The sequence below is a fragment of the Spinacia oleracea genome, chromosome 4 (genome assembly GCF_020520425.1).
Source record: "Spinacia oleracea cultivar Varoflay chromosome 4, BTI_SOV_V1, whole genome shotgun sequence".
Classification (NCBI taxonomy): domain Eukaryota; kingdom Viridiplantae; phylum Streptophyta; class Magnoliopsida; order Caryophyllales; family Amaranthaceae; genus Spinacia; species Spinacia oleracea.
In genome coordinates, this window is record NC_079490.1 from 119,787,165 (window position 1) to 119,800,992 (window position 13,828).

General features: G+C 36.8%; 4 protein-coding genes across 4 annotated transcripts; 3 read left to right on the forward strand and 1 right to left on the reverse strand.

Annotated features, from left to right (window-relative positions):
• Positions 1-1,926: 1,926 nt before the first annotated feature.
• On the reverse strand, positions 1,927-7,170 carry LOC110788959 (uncharacterized). The gene is made up of 3 exons (XM_021993599.2): positions 6,698-7,170; positions 5,173-5,253; positions 1,927-2,815 (listed from the first exon to the last, which is right to left on the reverse strand). The coding sequence occupies exons 1-3, from the start codon at positions 6,854-6,856 to the stop codon at positions 2,417-2,419; spliced, it is 639 nt and encodes a 212-aa protein (XP_021849291.2). The 5' UTR covers positions 6,857-7,170; the 3' UTR covers positions 1,927-2,416.
• Positions 7,171-8,827: 1,657 nt separating this feature from the next.
• Positions 8,828-10,180, forward strand: LOC130471824 (uncharacterized). The gene has a single exon (XM_056842144.1). The coding sequence runs from the start codon at positions 8,828-8,830 to the stop codon at positions 10,178-10,180; it is 1,353 nt and encodes a 450-aa protein (XP_056698122.1).
• Positions 10,181-10,308: 128 nt separating this feature from the next.
• LOC130471825 (uncharacterized) lies at positions 10,309-10,629 on the forward strand. The gene has a single exon (XM_056842145.1). It carries the CDS (start codon positions 10,309-10,311, stop codon positions 10,627-10,629), a length of 321 nt encoding a protein of 106 aa, XP_056698123.1.
• Positions 10,630-10,670: 41 nt separating this feature from the next.
• Positions 10,671-12,075, forward strand: LOC130471826 (uncharacterized). The gene is made up of 2 exons (XM_056842146.1): positions 10,671-11,681; positions 11,773-12,075. Exons 1-2 carry the CDS (start codon positions 10,671-10,673, stop codon positions 12,073-12,075), a joined length of 1,314 nt encoding a protein of 437 aa, XP_056698124.1.
• Positions 12,076-13,828: the final 1,753 nt, after the last annotated feature.

Below are 13,828 nucleotides of genomic sequence, written 5' to 3' on the forward strand. Positions count from 1 at the left end.
TAACCGTTGGGTTAATTACCATTAATTGCGTCAGTTACAACATTGATTAAATCTGACCGTTTTTTGCTGTTGCAATCCTCATTGATTTCAGCTGTTTCTGTCTGTTGCCTTGCTTTGATTCTGATTACTTAAATCAGAATTTCGGATTCTTTCAAAACACAGAAAATATCATTCAAACACTATTCCTAGAAACTCGAAAACACATTCTTACTCTCACAATAATTTGCTCTTAGTTTTGGGCATACCTTCTGACTCCATCCGGCTTTGTGAGTGCACACAACGTCGGAGTTGCGCTAATCCTGGAGGGCGACCGGATTCTGTTCTACTGCACCGGGAGGTAGCGCGGAATCGTCTTTTAGGACAGTGGGTGTCCACGACGCAACAAGTGTTCTTCGTTCAGTTCATCGAATCAGATAAGTTTGTTCTAATTTTAGTTTAATCGCAACAGTCTTCTCGTTCTACGGTGCGTGCGGCGATCATTTCTCGCATTCTGCTCCTTTTCATTGAAAAGGAAGTTTTGCATTATGGTTATGGCCGCGGTACGCTCTTCCGTTATAGGGACCAGAGGTCTCGAGACTACTGTGTGAGTGTGCGTGGTCCTACTCAACCGGGAGTTGGCGTGCACTTCAGATTCGGATTCTGAATCCGCATAGTTATAAAGGTTTTCCATTTTGGGAGCAAAATGGGTGATTTTTCAAGGTTTTGTAATGTCTTCCTCGGCGCCAAATTGTTCCGGTGTTGAAACAATTGGCTTCGGATCGAAGGCCCTTTCGTTGATGTGGAAAATCTCGCTTGATTGATTGTGTGAAGTCCAAATATATCTGCATAATGACAAAGTTATTAGCCTCGAAGGTGTTTCCGATGAAAGACCCTTCGATGCCTAAGTAAGCATTCGGTAAGAGAGAGTTCTTTAGAGAATTATAAGTGTTAAGGCAATAAATTGAACATACCTTTGCGCTTTAGCAGCAAATAAATAGTGTTTGTGTAGTAAATGCAACTAGGACATTTATAGTCAATGGGCCTTTGAGCCGTATGACTAGGACATAGGCCTTGGGTGTCTGACTTTATGTTGTGTATTTAGCCAAGTGGGCTTTTGGGTGACAGGCACCACCAAACTTGCAATTACTCTCCATGAATCTTTAACTAGAAAAAATACCTTCTTCGATGAAGATCAAAAGGAGTTCGTGAGAGGAACTTCTCACGTCTTCCCTATTATTATTTTTGTGAATAATACAATCTTATTATCCAACAATCTAATATCCATCTGTTTTACATTTTATTCTTTGTACATTTTATTCTTTGTCTACTTTTAACTACATATATGACATGCTTTTTATGTAATTTGTCTACTAGTTCATGCTTACCATGCTCGGATTACGATTCCTCGATTTTTATACCTTTACGGAACAAACGAATTTCAATCACCAATTCACCATGTTTGATTACAATATGTAGCATTTTTTACTACATTTACACCAATGCTAAACACCATCCTAGCTTATTCACCATGCTATGATTTCATAGCCTCATGGCCACCATGGTCGGTTTACAATATTCAGCATATTAAGCTACATTTATGTACACCGATGTTATTACTACGTCCAACTAGCATACTAAAATACCCCTGTTTTTAGGCGGAGTAAGCGTAAACTAATCAGTCCTATACTACGAAACAAGGATTCAATCAAAGATGAATACCACACAAAAGAACCTGTTGAACTGGAATTTTGCTAAACGGCACTCAAAGTAAACTTTTATTATTATTAATTTGAAATAAATTTAATTCAACACAGCTAAAGATTGAATGAACAAAATTCATAGTTGAACAACACATACACCCTTAACTCGCGGTATTTTTAGTCGCATCAATTTGTATCAAGAACTTAGAAATGCCATCAGCCAAACACAATGTTGTGGAAATCCACACACAAAAAAAAGCCACTTAAATTACCAATATGGCTCTGAAATGAAGAAACCACAAAGTCCACAATGTACCCCTAGTAAACATGATGTACAGATGAACAAGCTAAAGAAGGCAGAAATCCCTGATTAATCAACAACAAACATTACCAAATTCGACATCAATAAAGTATACTACTTAACTGATTAAAAGAAAGTATGCTACTTTAACACCACCATTAAATAGACAAAACACTAAATTCATTGGACCGCACTGACAACCTCTGCCATGCATCCCACAAACAAAGACATATAACCCTTCCCTATCCTATTCACACACCTCGAGCCAGTGAATAGCACAAATGTTTTATTTTCTGTCCCGAAAGCATATTCACCCAATTTGTTGCTCTCTTCACTATAGAAACTATGTTTCATCAGAAAAGCGACACCAAACTATCCCACAAGGAACAAAAAAATTCAGCCATGGCAAGCAGATTATGGGACGGATAAAGAACAATCAGTAGTTAGATTCTGGACCTGGGCTATCTTGATGCATGTCCATTGATGAATCGTTTGAGTTCGAATCCCTGACCTGGTTATGTGCATAATTGCTTTCATTATTTCTTGCAGCATTACCAGGTTGGGGTCCACCACTGGCGCAATATCCTCCTTGTGCTAGCTGATAGTGCTGAAGAGTCCTGCGGACAGGACTTGACAAAGCATTGGAAAACACTGAATTCTTAGTCTGATTATCAAATTGCTCAGATCTCGGTGCCTGTGCAGCTGGTGTTTGGGCTGATGGCCCAGAAACAAGGAATCCTGTATTTGCAAAATGTGTCGGAGCTTGGGAATGGTGATGCGGAACTGGGGCTCGAGGGGACATAGACGGCTCATCTCCACAATAATCAAGCTCATTCTGCATGACACCAGTAACTTGTGATTTTTTAGCAAAATGTGCAACAGAGTCATGCTACCAGAAATATCAATTATTCAAGTACAGAGACTGAAGATTCTTTTTCTTTTTTCTCTACATCATTATGGGATGGAGAGTGGGATAACATTTACACTGGAGAGCAAATGTGAAAGCCTTTAGATTAGTAGAAAAGAACCAACTCAGCTAGGAAACAGCATATTCACACTAGTCTGCACAATGTATATCGTTAGGAATCAAGGAAACGTTAACTGTTTTATGAAAATCGAAAGCTCGAAACAAAGTTGAATTCATGTTTTAAAATAATCCGTAGAAACACATAAAAGCAATCATCCTGAAGTCCTGAACCAAAAGTTCTAAATGGTCACTGCGGTTGTGTTTTTTTAACACTATAATCTGTTTGTCTAACATTATTTTAGAGGGACATCTGTTTGTTTTACATAAAGCAGCATCTGTTTTTCTTTAACACGTCATGACTGGTATACACATCAAAAGAGATCATCAAACGGAAAATAAGAAGCACCAATTTGTTTGAAAGAAGTTTCAGCACGACATTTATATAGTTGAGAGTATGTAACAATGATTAGAAATCTAATTTCACAGTCACAAAATCACATTTCAGGAATGGTTATAACAATCTCGATTCAAATTACAATTATCCATGAACAAATATCCACAAGCCCACAATGTTACTTTCCTACTTCTATCACCAGTAACAACGGTGTCCAATGAATCTGCAAAAACTCCTTTAGACAATAGGTCTCATCTACCAACTTTTTCGTTCTGCATAATTTGTTAGGAAAGTAGCCAAAGCTTTCTACATTTCAACTGTTTTCGCCTGAAGGACAAAAACATTCTAAAATCATCAAAAAAAAATTCTAAATAGGAAAAATTATTTTTATTAAAACTTCACAAGTAAAAGTACATCAAGAAGACAAGATGTCCTCGAAGAGAAACATAAAAATACAACTACAAATCAGCCTAATTCCTTTGTATCTCTTATATTGTATAATTTGGAAAAGGCCCAATCGCCATAGCCTATGAGGAACCAACAAAGTTTAAGTAATCCCAAATTTGTTAGGAAAGTAGCCAAAGCTTTCAACATTTCAACTGTTTGCCTAAAGGCCAAAACATTCTAAAATCATTAAATCTTTTCTATTTAGGAAAAATTATTTTTTATGAAAACTTCACAAGTAAAAGTACATCAAGAAGACAAGATGTCCTCACAGAGAAACATAAAAACACAACTACAAATCAGCCTAATTCCTTGGTATCTCTTCAATTGAATAATTTGGAAAATCCTCAGTCGCCAAAGCCTATGAGGAAACCAACAAAGTTTAAGTAATCCCACAATCGATCACGTGGGACATCAACACCATTTAATGATCAAATCTTCAATCCTATTCGCAGGTTTATTTGACCAATGCAGAAGAAAGGTCAATACAATGAAACTATCAACTTCACTCATCATATCTTAAGGTTAAGGTGACAAAAAATTGAAAAATAAAATGAAAAAACACTAAAACAATTTCTAGATAGGGGCACTGGCAGCAGTGAGGTAGAGCTCCCCTCTTCTCTTCACATTTCTAAAGGGCCTGGAGTAAGTTCGTTCACAGAATCTAAATTATCACCCAGTGCGATGTAACAGTAACTATTTATGTTTCTGATTCCGAATGTTCTTCAATAAAAGCACAAATCTCCTGGACAAAAAGTATAAACTATTAAGAGTCATTCAGATCCCATACGTTAAACCCATGTACACTTCCCTCTCTACTATCTGCTTCACAAGTCGTTAAACCCCTTGGCAAAAAGCTTCCCTACCCCATCATTATCTCCATTACATTCCCTCAGCTTAGCCACGCCATTAGCACTCACAAATTCCAAGGCATTTAAATCAGTAATAAGGTCTATTAGATATCAGAATCCAATCACAAAACTTGATAATATAATGCCTGAATTGACCATAAACATTAAAGCATCTATCTTCATGCATAAAAGTTATGGTCTTCTTAACACCCACTTCAGCATAAAAGCTGTGCATCTTATAAAAAAAATGAAGAAATAAAAGCTCACAGCATGTTTGTTACAGTTTGCCACCATTAGCAAGCAATACACGAGGACAAGATATTGCAATCTAAGCCCGTAAATGAGAGTCACACTGGCAAGGTTATGCTTCTAATGGACCTCCTTGAGTTCCTTTTTAGTTACATTAACTTCCTCAGTAAAATTCAGGAAAATTAAAAGTGTCTACTACTAACTACGTCTCCCCCTTGTTTACAAAAAAAATAGAGCAAATTACTGAGAAGAATATAGTGAGAAAGGAAAACAATCGAAATATATACCTGAAGGTAAGTTACAATATCAACTGTTGCCACTCTCCCACCTGCCTCTTGCTGTCTCAAAATATACTGATAAAGCTTTTCCTGAAGAAGTGCGAACAGTAATAATAACTAAGAGGGTTGTATCTTATGTAAAATAGTAAGGAAATGAAAATTAACATAACATCATGATACATAAAAAACTATACATGCAATAGGATTTAACCAAGGAAGAATCGATGAAATGAAGGGGCTTAGGCTTCTCAAGAAAATGCTCATTGTCCGTAGAAAATAAATGCACTTGTAGATACACAATCTCTATCCAATCATACGGACATCGATTACACTTTTACCTGGTTCACTTTAAGTAAATATTGACCGATTGATCAAAGTATTAATCCTAGCCTTGTTTCACATAAATACTTAATTGTCCTTTCTCTATCAAAGCCCAACGTCATCAACCCCGTGGCAGAACTGACTATTAACATCCTCTCAATCCCGGTCATGCTTCATCCTTATGCTAATAAATAATCTCGTGATCTTAATGGGAAAACAACAACAATTCATTTAAGGATTGAAGTGAACAAGTTTCCTCAACTAAGTTGGAAGAAAATCGAACATAGGTTAATACACTGACCAAGCAAATAACTAATCTCGTGATTCTAATACAAAAACAACTTTTGTCTAATGATTAAAGCAAACAAGTTCAACCGACTGAGTTGGAAGAAAATCAAGCATAGATTAATATAGTGGAAGCTGCCACTACAGTGCTACACTTTCCTTAAAGACTCAAATGAATCGTCAACAATCTCCACTTATTTCCAACATCCGAATTGCCAATCAACCAGACCTAGATTTCCTTTCCTCGACAACAAACCACCGTAGATAACATATTTCAATAATCCGATACTCAATGTAGCACATAAAATATCGTGGTCCTCCATTAAAACACTGACACCTATATGCTCTCCCCTCATGGCTAACCAAATAACCTTGACGAAAAGATATACTTTGCTCCAACCTCAGGTAAGCACTACCCTTGTATGTTTTTCACCATATAGACAACAAAAGCTCTATTTATATGTCCATATTTTACATTCCAAAACTAAATCCAGGTTCACATAAAGTAGAAGAAGAAAATTTTAAAATTAGAATTCGGAATTTCCTGAAACAAGTACAACAATCCAAACAATAATCTTATAAATTTAATTTTAAAGGAACCCTAACTAATTCAATCCAAACAATAACCTTTAAACAAATTGAAAAACACCAATTTTACAAAATCACACTAAGTTTTTTAGTAATCCCACAAATGAAACCCTTAACATTAAAATTCACAATAAAACAGATCATACCAACAAAATAAATCCAAATAAAATTAAAAGTTAGAAAACCCAAATCAGAAAACCCTCATTTCCAACATATTAATCATCATTAGAAACCCTAATTTTAATTAAAGGAACCCTAACTAATTCAATCAAAATTACATTAAATAAATAACAAAACCAAATAATTGAAAGAAAAAGAGAAAAGTGAGAGAGAAATATACAAGTCCATGGCGTTCACCGGCTTGAAAGGAGAGTTTCTGGTGGTTCATGGCTTGGGTGTAAAGTTGTGAAAGAGAGTTAGCCGCGCTACAAAACGATGTATACATGGTTCGATCAACCTCATCCAGGCTCGTTGCTGTCGACTTCCTCTTCTTCGCCATCCTAATTTATTTTCTCACTCCTCCGCTGCACGACGGATTTCAATAAATTTACAATCGGAGAGAAGGCGGCACACGGTAGCCTGAGTTTCAACCTCCAGAAAACGTTTCTTTGTTTTTTCTTAATTTTAATTTTGGAAGAATAAGCAAGGAAAATACATTTCTGTGTGTTGTGTGTATATATACTCCTGTAACGGATGATGAAATAATAATTATTATTTATATAATTATTAAAATTAAAATTAAAATTAAAATTAAAATTCCATAGGTTTGAAGGTTGGGGAGATGTGATTGGAAGGGAGAAGTAAAGGTAAAGTTGTTTGGATTTCTACTCCTTACACGAGAGTGGTGTTGAGGCTTTTAGCTTTTTTTCGCATAATCTTGGAAATTAACAAAAATATATGAGAAAAAACAATCAAAAGAGGGCGCGCGTTTCTCTCTCTAGTTTTTCTCTCCTGCTTAGCAGTGACGCCATGGCAAGGAAAGCTAGAGCTCGGATGAAGGCGACAAATTCGAACCCCGATAGGAATGGAAGTGACACACAAGCTACTGGATCATCTGCGAGAATCTTGGAGGACCTTGAACAGGAAAGGGAGGTGTTGGCGCCACTAATTGTTAATACCCAGAATGTTGGAGATGGCGGTTTTGGGGATATTTTATTTCCGGCGGCGTCGCTTTTGGCTCTGCAACACCAGTCATCAGCACGAAGGGATTTCTCTGAGTGGCTATCACACATTCACTCGAACTCGAGGCCGATTGCATGGGTGGATGACATTGAAGGTAACCCTGTTTCTCCGATTAAATTTGGGGATATAAGGAGTAACTTGAACACTGATTTTGACATAGCTGCACATAATACTGTTAATACTCAAGCAACTCCACATAATAGTGAGAACATTTTGAATCAATCCATACCTTTGCATAATCTGGAAACAGGGGATTGTGTGACTATTGATTTAGAGGACATTCAGGAGGAAATTGATTATTGGAACTCTGCTGTAATGTGCTATGTGGTGGGTGCTAATCCCCCTATTCATGTCATGGAAGGGTTCATTCGAAGAATTTGGAGGAATATGGGGGTGGACAAGGTGGTATTGGGGGCAAAGGGGGTATACTTGGTGAGATTTGCTACAATGGAGAAGAGAGATGTTGTGCTAAAACTGACTCGACCCTTTTTTGATAGTAAACCAGTTGTACTGAAGCCTTGGACTCAGGACATGGATTTCACAAAGGAGGATTTGAGATCTATCCCAATCTGGGTGAAACTGCACAGGTTGGGATTCATGTATTGGGGGGAGAGAAGTTTGAGCAAGATATTAGGGAAGCTTGGGGTACTAAAAAGGGTAGATAATGCAACTGCAAAGAGAGATAAATTGCAGTTTGCTAGGGTGCAGGTGGAGGTGCTTGTAGATCAAGAATTTCCTGAGGTGCTCAAGTTTGTAAATGAGAAGGGGGTGATGGTGGAGATTGATGTGGAGTATGAGTGGAAACCACTGGTGTGTACTGTCTGTAAGACTATTGGGCATGATGCCAGAAAATGCAGGAAGGGTGGTAGTAGAAAGATGTGGGTTCCTAGACAACAGGCTACACCTGTTGTTGCACCAATTACCAAAACTGTTTTGGTACCTGAGAATGGTGGGTTCCAAACTGTGTTGCAATCTAGTAGGAGGAGAGAGCAAAGACCTCCAATTATTCTCATTGTGAACCATTTCCAGGTGCTAGACACTGATGATGCCACAGTGGAGGATGATGGGGGTGAGGATCAACTTGGGGGTGATGATGTAGGAGGTGAGGAGATGTTGCAGAACATTGTTTCTGGGAGGGGGGACTCTCTTGGTCACAATGGATAGGATTGTTAGTTGGAATGTGAGGGGGATCAACAGTCAGAGGAAGCAAAATGAGGTGAAGGCTTTTATTCACTCTCATGGAGCTGGGTTAGTTGGTCTCCTTGAGACAAAGGTGCCTCATACAAAAATGGGGGCCTTATATGTTAATATGTTCAATGGTTGGTGTTTCACTACCAACAGTAGCAGCTGTAAGGGAGGGAGAATTGTGTTAGCATGGAATCCAAATGCTTTCACTCTTAGTGTTATGAAAGTTACCAGTCAATTGATTCATTGTTTGGTTTGTCCAAAAAGTGGGAGTGTGGATTTTTGCTGTACTTTTGTCTATGCTTTTAATCAGAGCAAGGAAAGAGAGGATCTATGGAGGGATCTGTGTGGCTTGGGTATTGGTGTGCACAAGCCTTGGATAGTTCTGGGTGATTTTAATTGTGTTCTAAATATAGATGAAAGGGTGGGAGCTCTTGTGAGGCATCAATCAATGGTTGCCTTTAGGAATTGTGTAGATATATGTGGTCTAGAAGATATTAATGTTGCTGGACACTTCTACACTTGGAGTAATAAACAAGCAGGGGAGGCTAGGGTGTTTTCTAAAATTGATAGGGTTCTGGCTAATGACTTGTGGTTTCAGAATTATCCTAATGCTGAAGCTGGATTTTTGTCTGAAGGAGAATATGATCATTGTCCTATTGTGCTTGCTGTGTACCCCTATGATAACATTGCAAAGAAGCCTTTTAGGTACTTTGCCATGTGGAAGTATGCTGAAGGCTATACTGATTTGGTCAAGGTGAATTGGTCAAAGGGTGTGGTTGGTACTCTGATGTATCAGGTGGTTCAGAAGCTACAAAGAATGAAAGGGGTTTTTAAAGAGCTGAATAGAACAGGTTTCAATGATATCCATGCTGCTGACATAAAAGCTAAGCAAGATTTGGATTTGTGTCAGAAGAATATTCACCTAGCACATGGTGATAGTGAGCTTGCTGATAGAGAAGTTGAAGCTGCTAAGAGGTATAAATTGATGCATGCTGCTTATATTTCTTTCCTAAAACAGAAAGCAAAAGAAGCCTGGGCAAAGGATGGAGATGAGAACAACTCTCTCTTCCATAAAAGCATTAGAGCTCGGATTATTCATAACATAGTGCATGCTATCCATGATATGCATGGTAAGTGGGTGTGTGATCCAACATCTGTGTCTGCTGCTTTTCTGGAGTATTACCAGAATCTCTTGGGCACTAAAGCTTCTAGTAGAAGTCATGTTATGATTGATACTGTGCATGTTGGTCCAACACTTGAACAGCTGCAGAAAGACCAATTATTAGCCCCTGTCACTAGTGAGGAAGTCAAGTATGCTATGTTCTCTATTAATGGTGACAAATCCCCTGGCCCAGATGGGTTTGGGAGTTATTTTTTCAGAGAAAACTGGAACATAGTTGGGGAGGATGTAACAAAGGCTGTTCTGGACTTTTCCACACTGGAAAATTCCTAAAAGAGATTAATTCCACTACTATCACTCTGATTCCCAAGACAAAATGTCCAAAAAATGTTACTGAATTCAGGCCCATATCCTGTTGCAATGTAATTTATAAATGCATCACAAAAATCCTCTGTGAGAGAATGAAATGTGTACTACCTATGTTGATAGCTGAGAATCAAGGGGCCTTTGTGCATGGTAGATTTATCATGCATAACATAATGATGTGTCAAGAAATTGTCAGACAATATGGAAGGAAGAATGCATCACCTGGTTGCTTGATCAAATTAGATATGCAGAAAGCTTATGACACAATTGAGTGGGATTTCTTGGAAGAGATGCTGCTTGCCTTGGGGTTTCCAGCTCAGTTTGTTAATTGGATCATGGTTTGTGTTACAACTCCCAAATTCTCAATCATACTAAATGGTCAGCTCAAGGATATTTTTCTTCCAGCAGGGGGTTAAGACAAGGGGATCCCTTGTCTCCTTTATTGTTTGTAGTATGTATGGAATATCTGTCTAGAACTCTATACAAGGTGGGTGAGGATAGCTGCTTTAAATTTCATCCAAGTTGTAGGTCTACAAAGTTGACTCACCTCTGCTTTGCAGATGATCTCATCTTATGCTGCAAAGGTGAGTTTCACTCTATTCAGCTGCTTCTCCAAGGTTTCAAACTTTTTTCTTACACTTCTGGTCTGAAGGCTAACATTCAAAAGTCAGCTGTGTATTGTGCTGGTATGAAACCAGAGGTAGTTCAGCAGGTAGTGGACATTTCTGGGTTTGCCTTGGGTTCTTTTCCCTTTAGGTATTTAGGGGTTCCTATTTACTTTAAAAGAATCACTAATGCTGATTGTGAAGGATTAGTTGATAAAATGATGGCAAGAATCAAGACTTGGAGTTCTAGGAACTTGTCTTTTGCAGGAAGGATAACTCTTATCAATTCAGTCCTCTTAAGCATCCACTCTTACTGGGCTCAAGTGTTTATCCTTCCTAAACATGTGCTTAAAAATGTTGAAGCTATCTGTAGAGCCTTTTTATGGCAAGGCACTTACTTTTGTTCTAAACCAGGTTATGTTGCCTGGGATAGAGTTTGCAGACCTAAAAAGGAAGGGGGATTAGGAATAAGGCAAGTTCAGGCATGGAATATTGCAGCTTTAGGGAAATATGTTTGGGCTATAGCTAGAAAACAGGACACAATGTGGGTTAGATGGGTCAATGCAATCTACATTAAGACTGCAGGTTGGTGGGATTATCAGCCAAAAGCTGATAGTGGTTGGTACTGGAGAAAGATTTGTAGTGTGAAGGAGAAACTAAAGGGTTTGTTTAGTGAGGCTGAGTTGGCTCAAATGCCTAAATACTCTATCCAGAAGGTATACCAGAAGTTGGTTCAACAGCATGAGAAGGTCCCTTGGGGATCTGCAGTGTGGAATAGAGCCTCTATTCCCAAGACTAGAGTGATTTGCTGGCTGATGGTCCAAGGGAGACTGCAAACAAGAGAAAGGCTACATAAGATTGGGGTCTGTAACTACATGCTTGCTTTGTGAGGCAAAAGATGAAACTCACCCACACCTTTTCTTTGACTGTGAATACAGTAGAAGATGTCTACAGGGGATTGAGGAATGGCTAGATATTCCTACTAGCAAAGTACATTATATGGGCCTGCTGAGGTGGGTTAAATGGAAGAGCCAGTGCAGCAAATTCCAAAAGACATCAATACACACTGCTGTCAATGCTACTGTGTATAATCTATGGAGAGAAAGAAATGATGCTCTCTGGAATCAGAAGGTTCCTACTCCTTCAGCTACTATCAGATGCATTCAGAGGAGTGTGATTGACAGATTAGCTCATATAGGTGCTAAGCAATCTAGCACAAATGACCAGATTTGGTGGAAGAGCAAATGCACTGTTTAGGCTTTGTTTCTTCTCTTTTCTTCCCTATGACTGTTGTCATGTTGTTTGTTCCTTAGTCTCTCTGGCTTAGGACTTTGTTTGTAATCTGGTTTTTCAAACAATGAAATCTACTCTGACTTATCAAAAAAAAATATATATGAGAAAATTGGAAATCAATACGGAATAGGTGTTATTTTATTTATTTTATAGTAAAAGTAATTCATTAATAAAAAATTATACGAAATCTACAAAAGAAATTTGAATCTAATAAATATATTCTCTCCGTTTCGGAATACTCGAACCGGTTTGACCAATAAATAGTTTAATGCAATATATTGACTTATTATTTAATTAGATGGTAGTTGATGGTGCAATATTTTTTTAATATAGATAGTGGAAAATGTGTCAACTTTTTTAAGGGGTAGTGGGAAATAACTCACTTTTTAATGATTTTTTTAAGGGAGAAGGGGTATCGCAAATTTGATGGTGCAGGTGTGTGCACCGGGAACAAAACAACATATAAAATACACAAAACATGCTTGTTTCATTAAATTCCGAAAAACAAGAACAATTCACTTGAACAAAAGAACAATTCCCTTGAACAAAAGAATATTAAATGATATGTTCTTTTCAGCTATGTTTTCGCCTTTTTATTTTATTCGTTGTTATTCTCGCAATATATAATTTTCTGGATTTTATGTTTTGAATTCAAACTGTGAAGAGGAGAGCGAAATGTGAACTAGGTTTTCTAAAATGGTTTTTAGAGAGAGAAAGTAATGAAAATTTTCCCAAAATTTTCGTTGATTTTTCTGCTTCAACATCAAATTAAATTGATTATTCTTCTTCAAATCTGAATTCTGCAGCTGATAATTTTTTAATTTTGTAACAATAAATTGTATGTTTTGATGATTTTGATTTTGTAATAATCGTGTTTTTGATGATTTTGACTATTTTGATGATTTTGATTTTGTAATAATCGTGTTTTGATTATTTCGATGATTTTAATGAATCAAATTATGTAATAACACGATGATTTCGTAGAAATCGTTGATTTTGAAGATTTTGATTATGTAATTACGAAATTTTTTTCCACAAAAGAACAGTTTAACGTATTTAAAGAACATATGCTCTTAATAAGAGAACAATTTCACTATAGTAGAAAAATAAACCATTTGCGTTTCATAATTTGTTCTTTTAGTTTATTATGTTCTTCTTTTTTATTATTTTCAATTTCATTTGCGTTTCATAATTTGTTATTTTGATTTTATTGTGTTTTTTTTCGTGTTACTTTTTATATATCCTTTGTTCTTTTGATTGCGTTCTTTTTCTTGTTATTATACATGTTAATCTATTATTTTTCCATATATTATGAATAATGTGCGTGATATTTTCATAACAAAATGATGCTAATGATGATTCAGAATCATATGTTATTGTGGGACAAGGTACTTGACTTGTTCTTTTAGTCTCTCTATTTGTTCTTTTAGTCTTTTCATTTGTTCTTTTTATAATATTCTATTAAAATAACGAAATAAAAACACGTGCACGGTTCTCATTATGCACTATTTAAGAATTTTTCTTTTCTCCTTCTCGATTCTTCATTTTTTCATTTTCTATTTTCCAGCAACTATATATATAATAATTATACTTATGAATCATAACCATTAGTCATTTTAGAATTTTAGAAATACATTTTAGAGAGAGATATAGGAGAGGATTTACATTCTCTTAACATAGAGATATTTTTTGAGAGAGAAAGAGTGAGATAGTGAGT

Coding starts and splice junctions, on each gene's coding strand:
- LOC110788959 (XM_021993599.2), bottom strand. CDS start 6,856: ATGGCGAAGAAGAGGAAGTCGACAGCAACGAGCCTGGATGAGGTTGAT. Junction 5,254..6,697: donor CCGGTGAACGCCATGGACTT/GTATATTTCTCT, acceptor GCACTTCTTCAG/GAAAAGCTTTATCAGTATAT. Junction 2,816..5,172: donor ATATTGTAACTTACCTTCAG/GTATATATTTCG, acceptor GGTGTCATGCAG/AATGAGCTTGATTATTGTGG.
- LOC130471824 (XM_056842144.1), top strand. CDS start 8,828: ATGGGGGCCTTATATGTTAATATGTTCAATGGTTGGTGTTTCACTACC.
- LOC130471825 (XM_056842145.1), top strand. CDS start 10,309: ATGAAATGTGTACTACCTATGTTGATAGCTGAGAATCAAGGGGCCTTT.
- LOC130471826 (XM_056842146.1), top strand. CDS start 10,671: ATGGAATATCTGTCTAGAACTCTATACAAGGTGGGTGAGGATAGCTGC. Junction 11,682..11,772: donor AAAGGCTACATAAGATTGGG/GTCTGTAACTAC, acceptor AGATGTCTACAG/GGGATTGAGGAATGGCTAGA.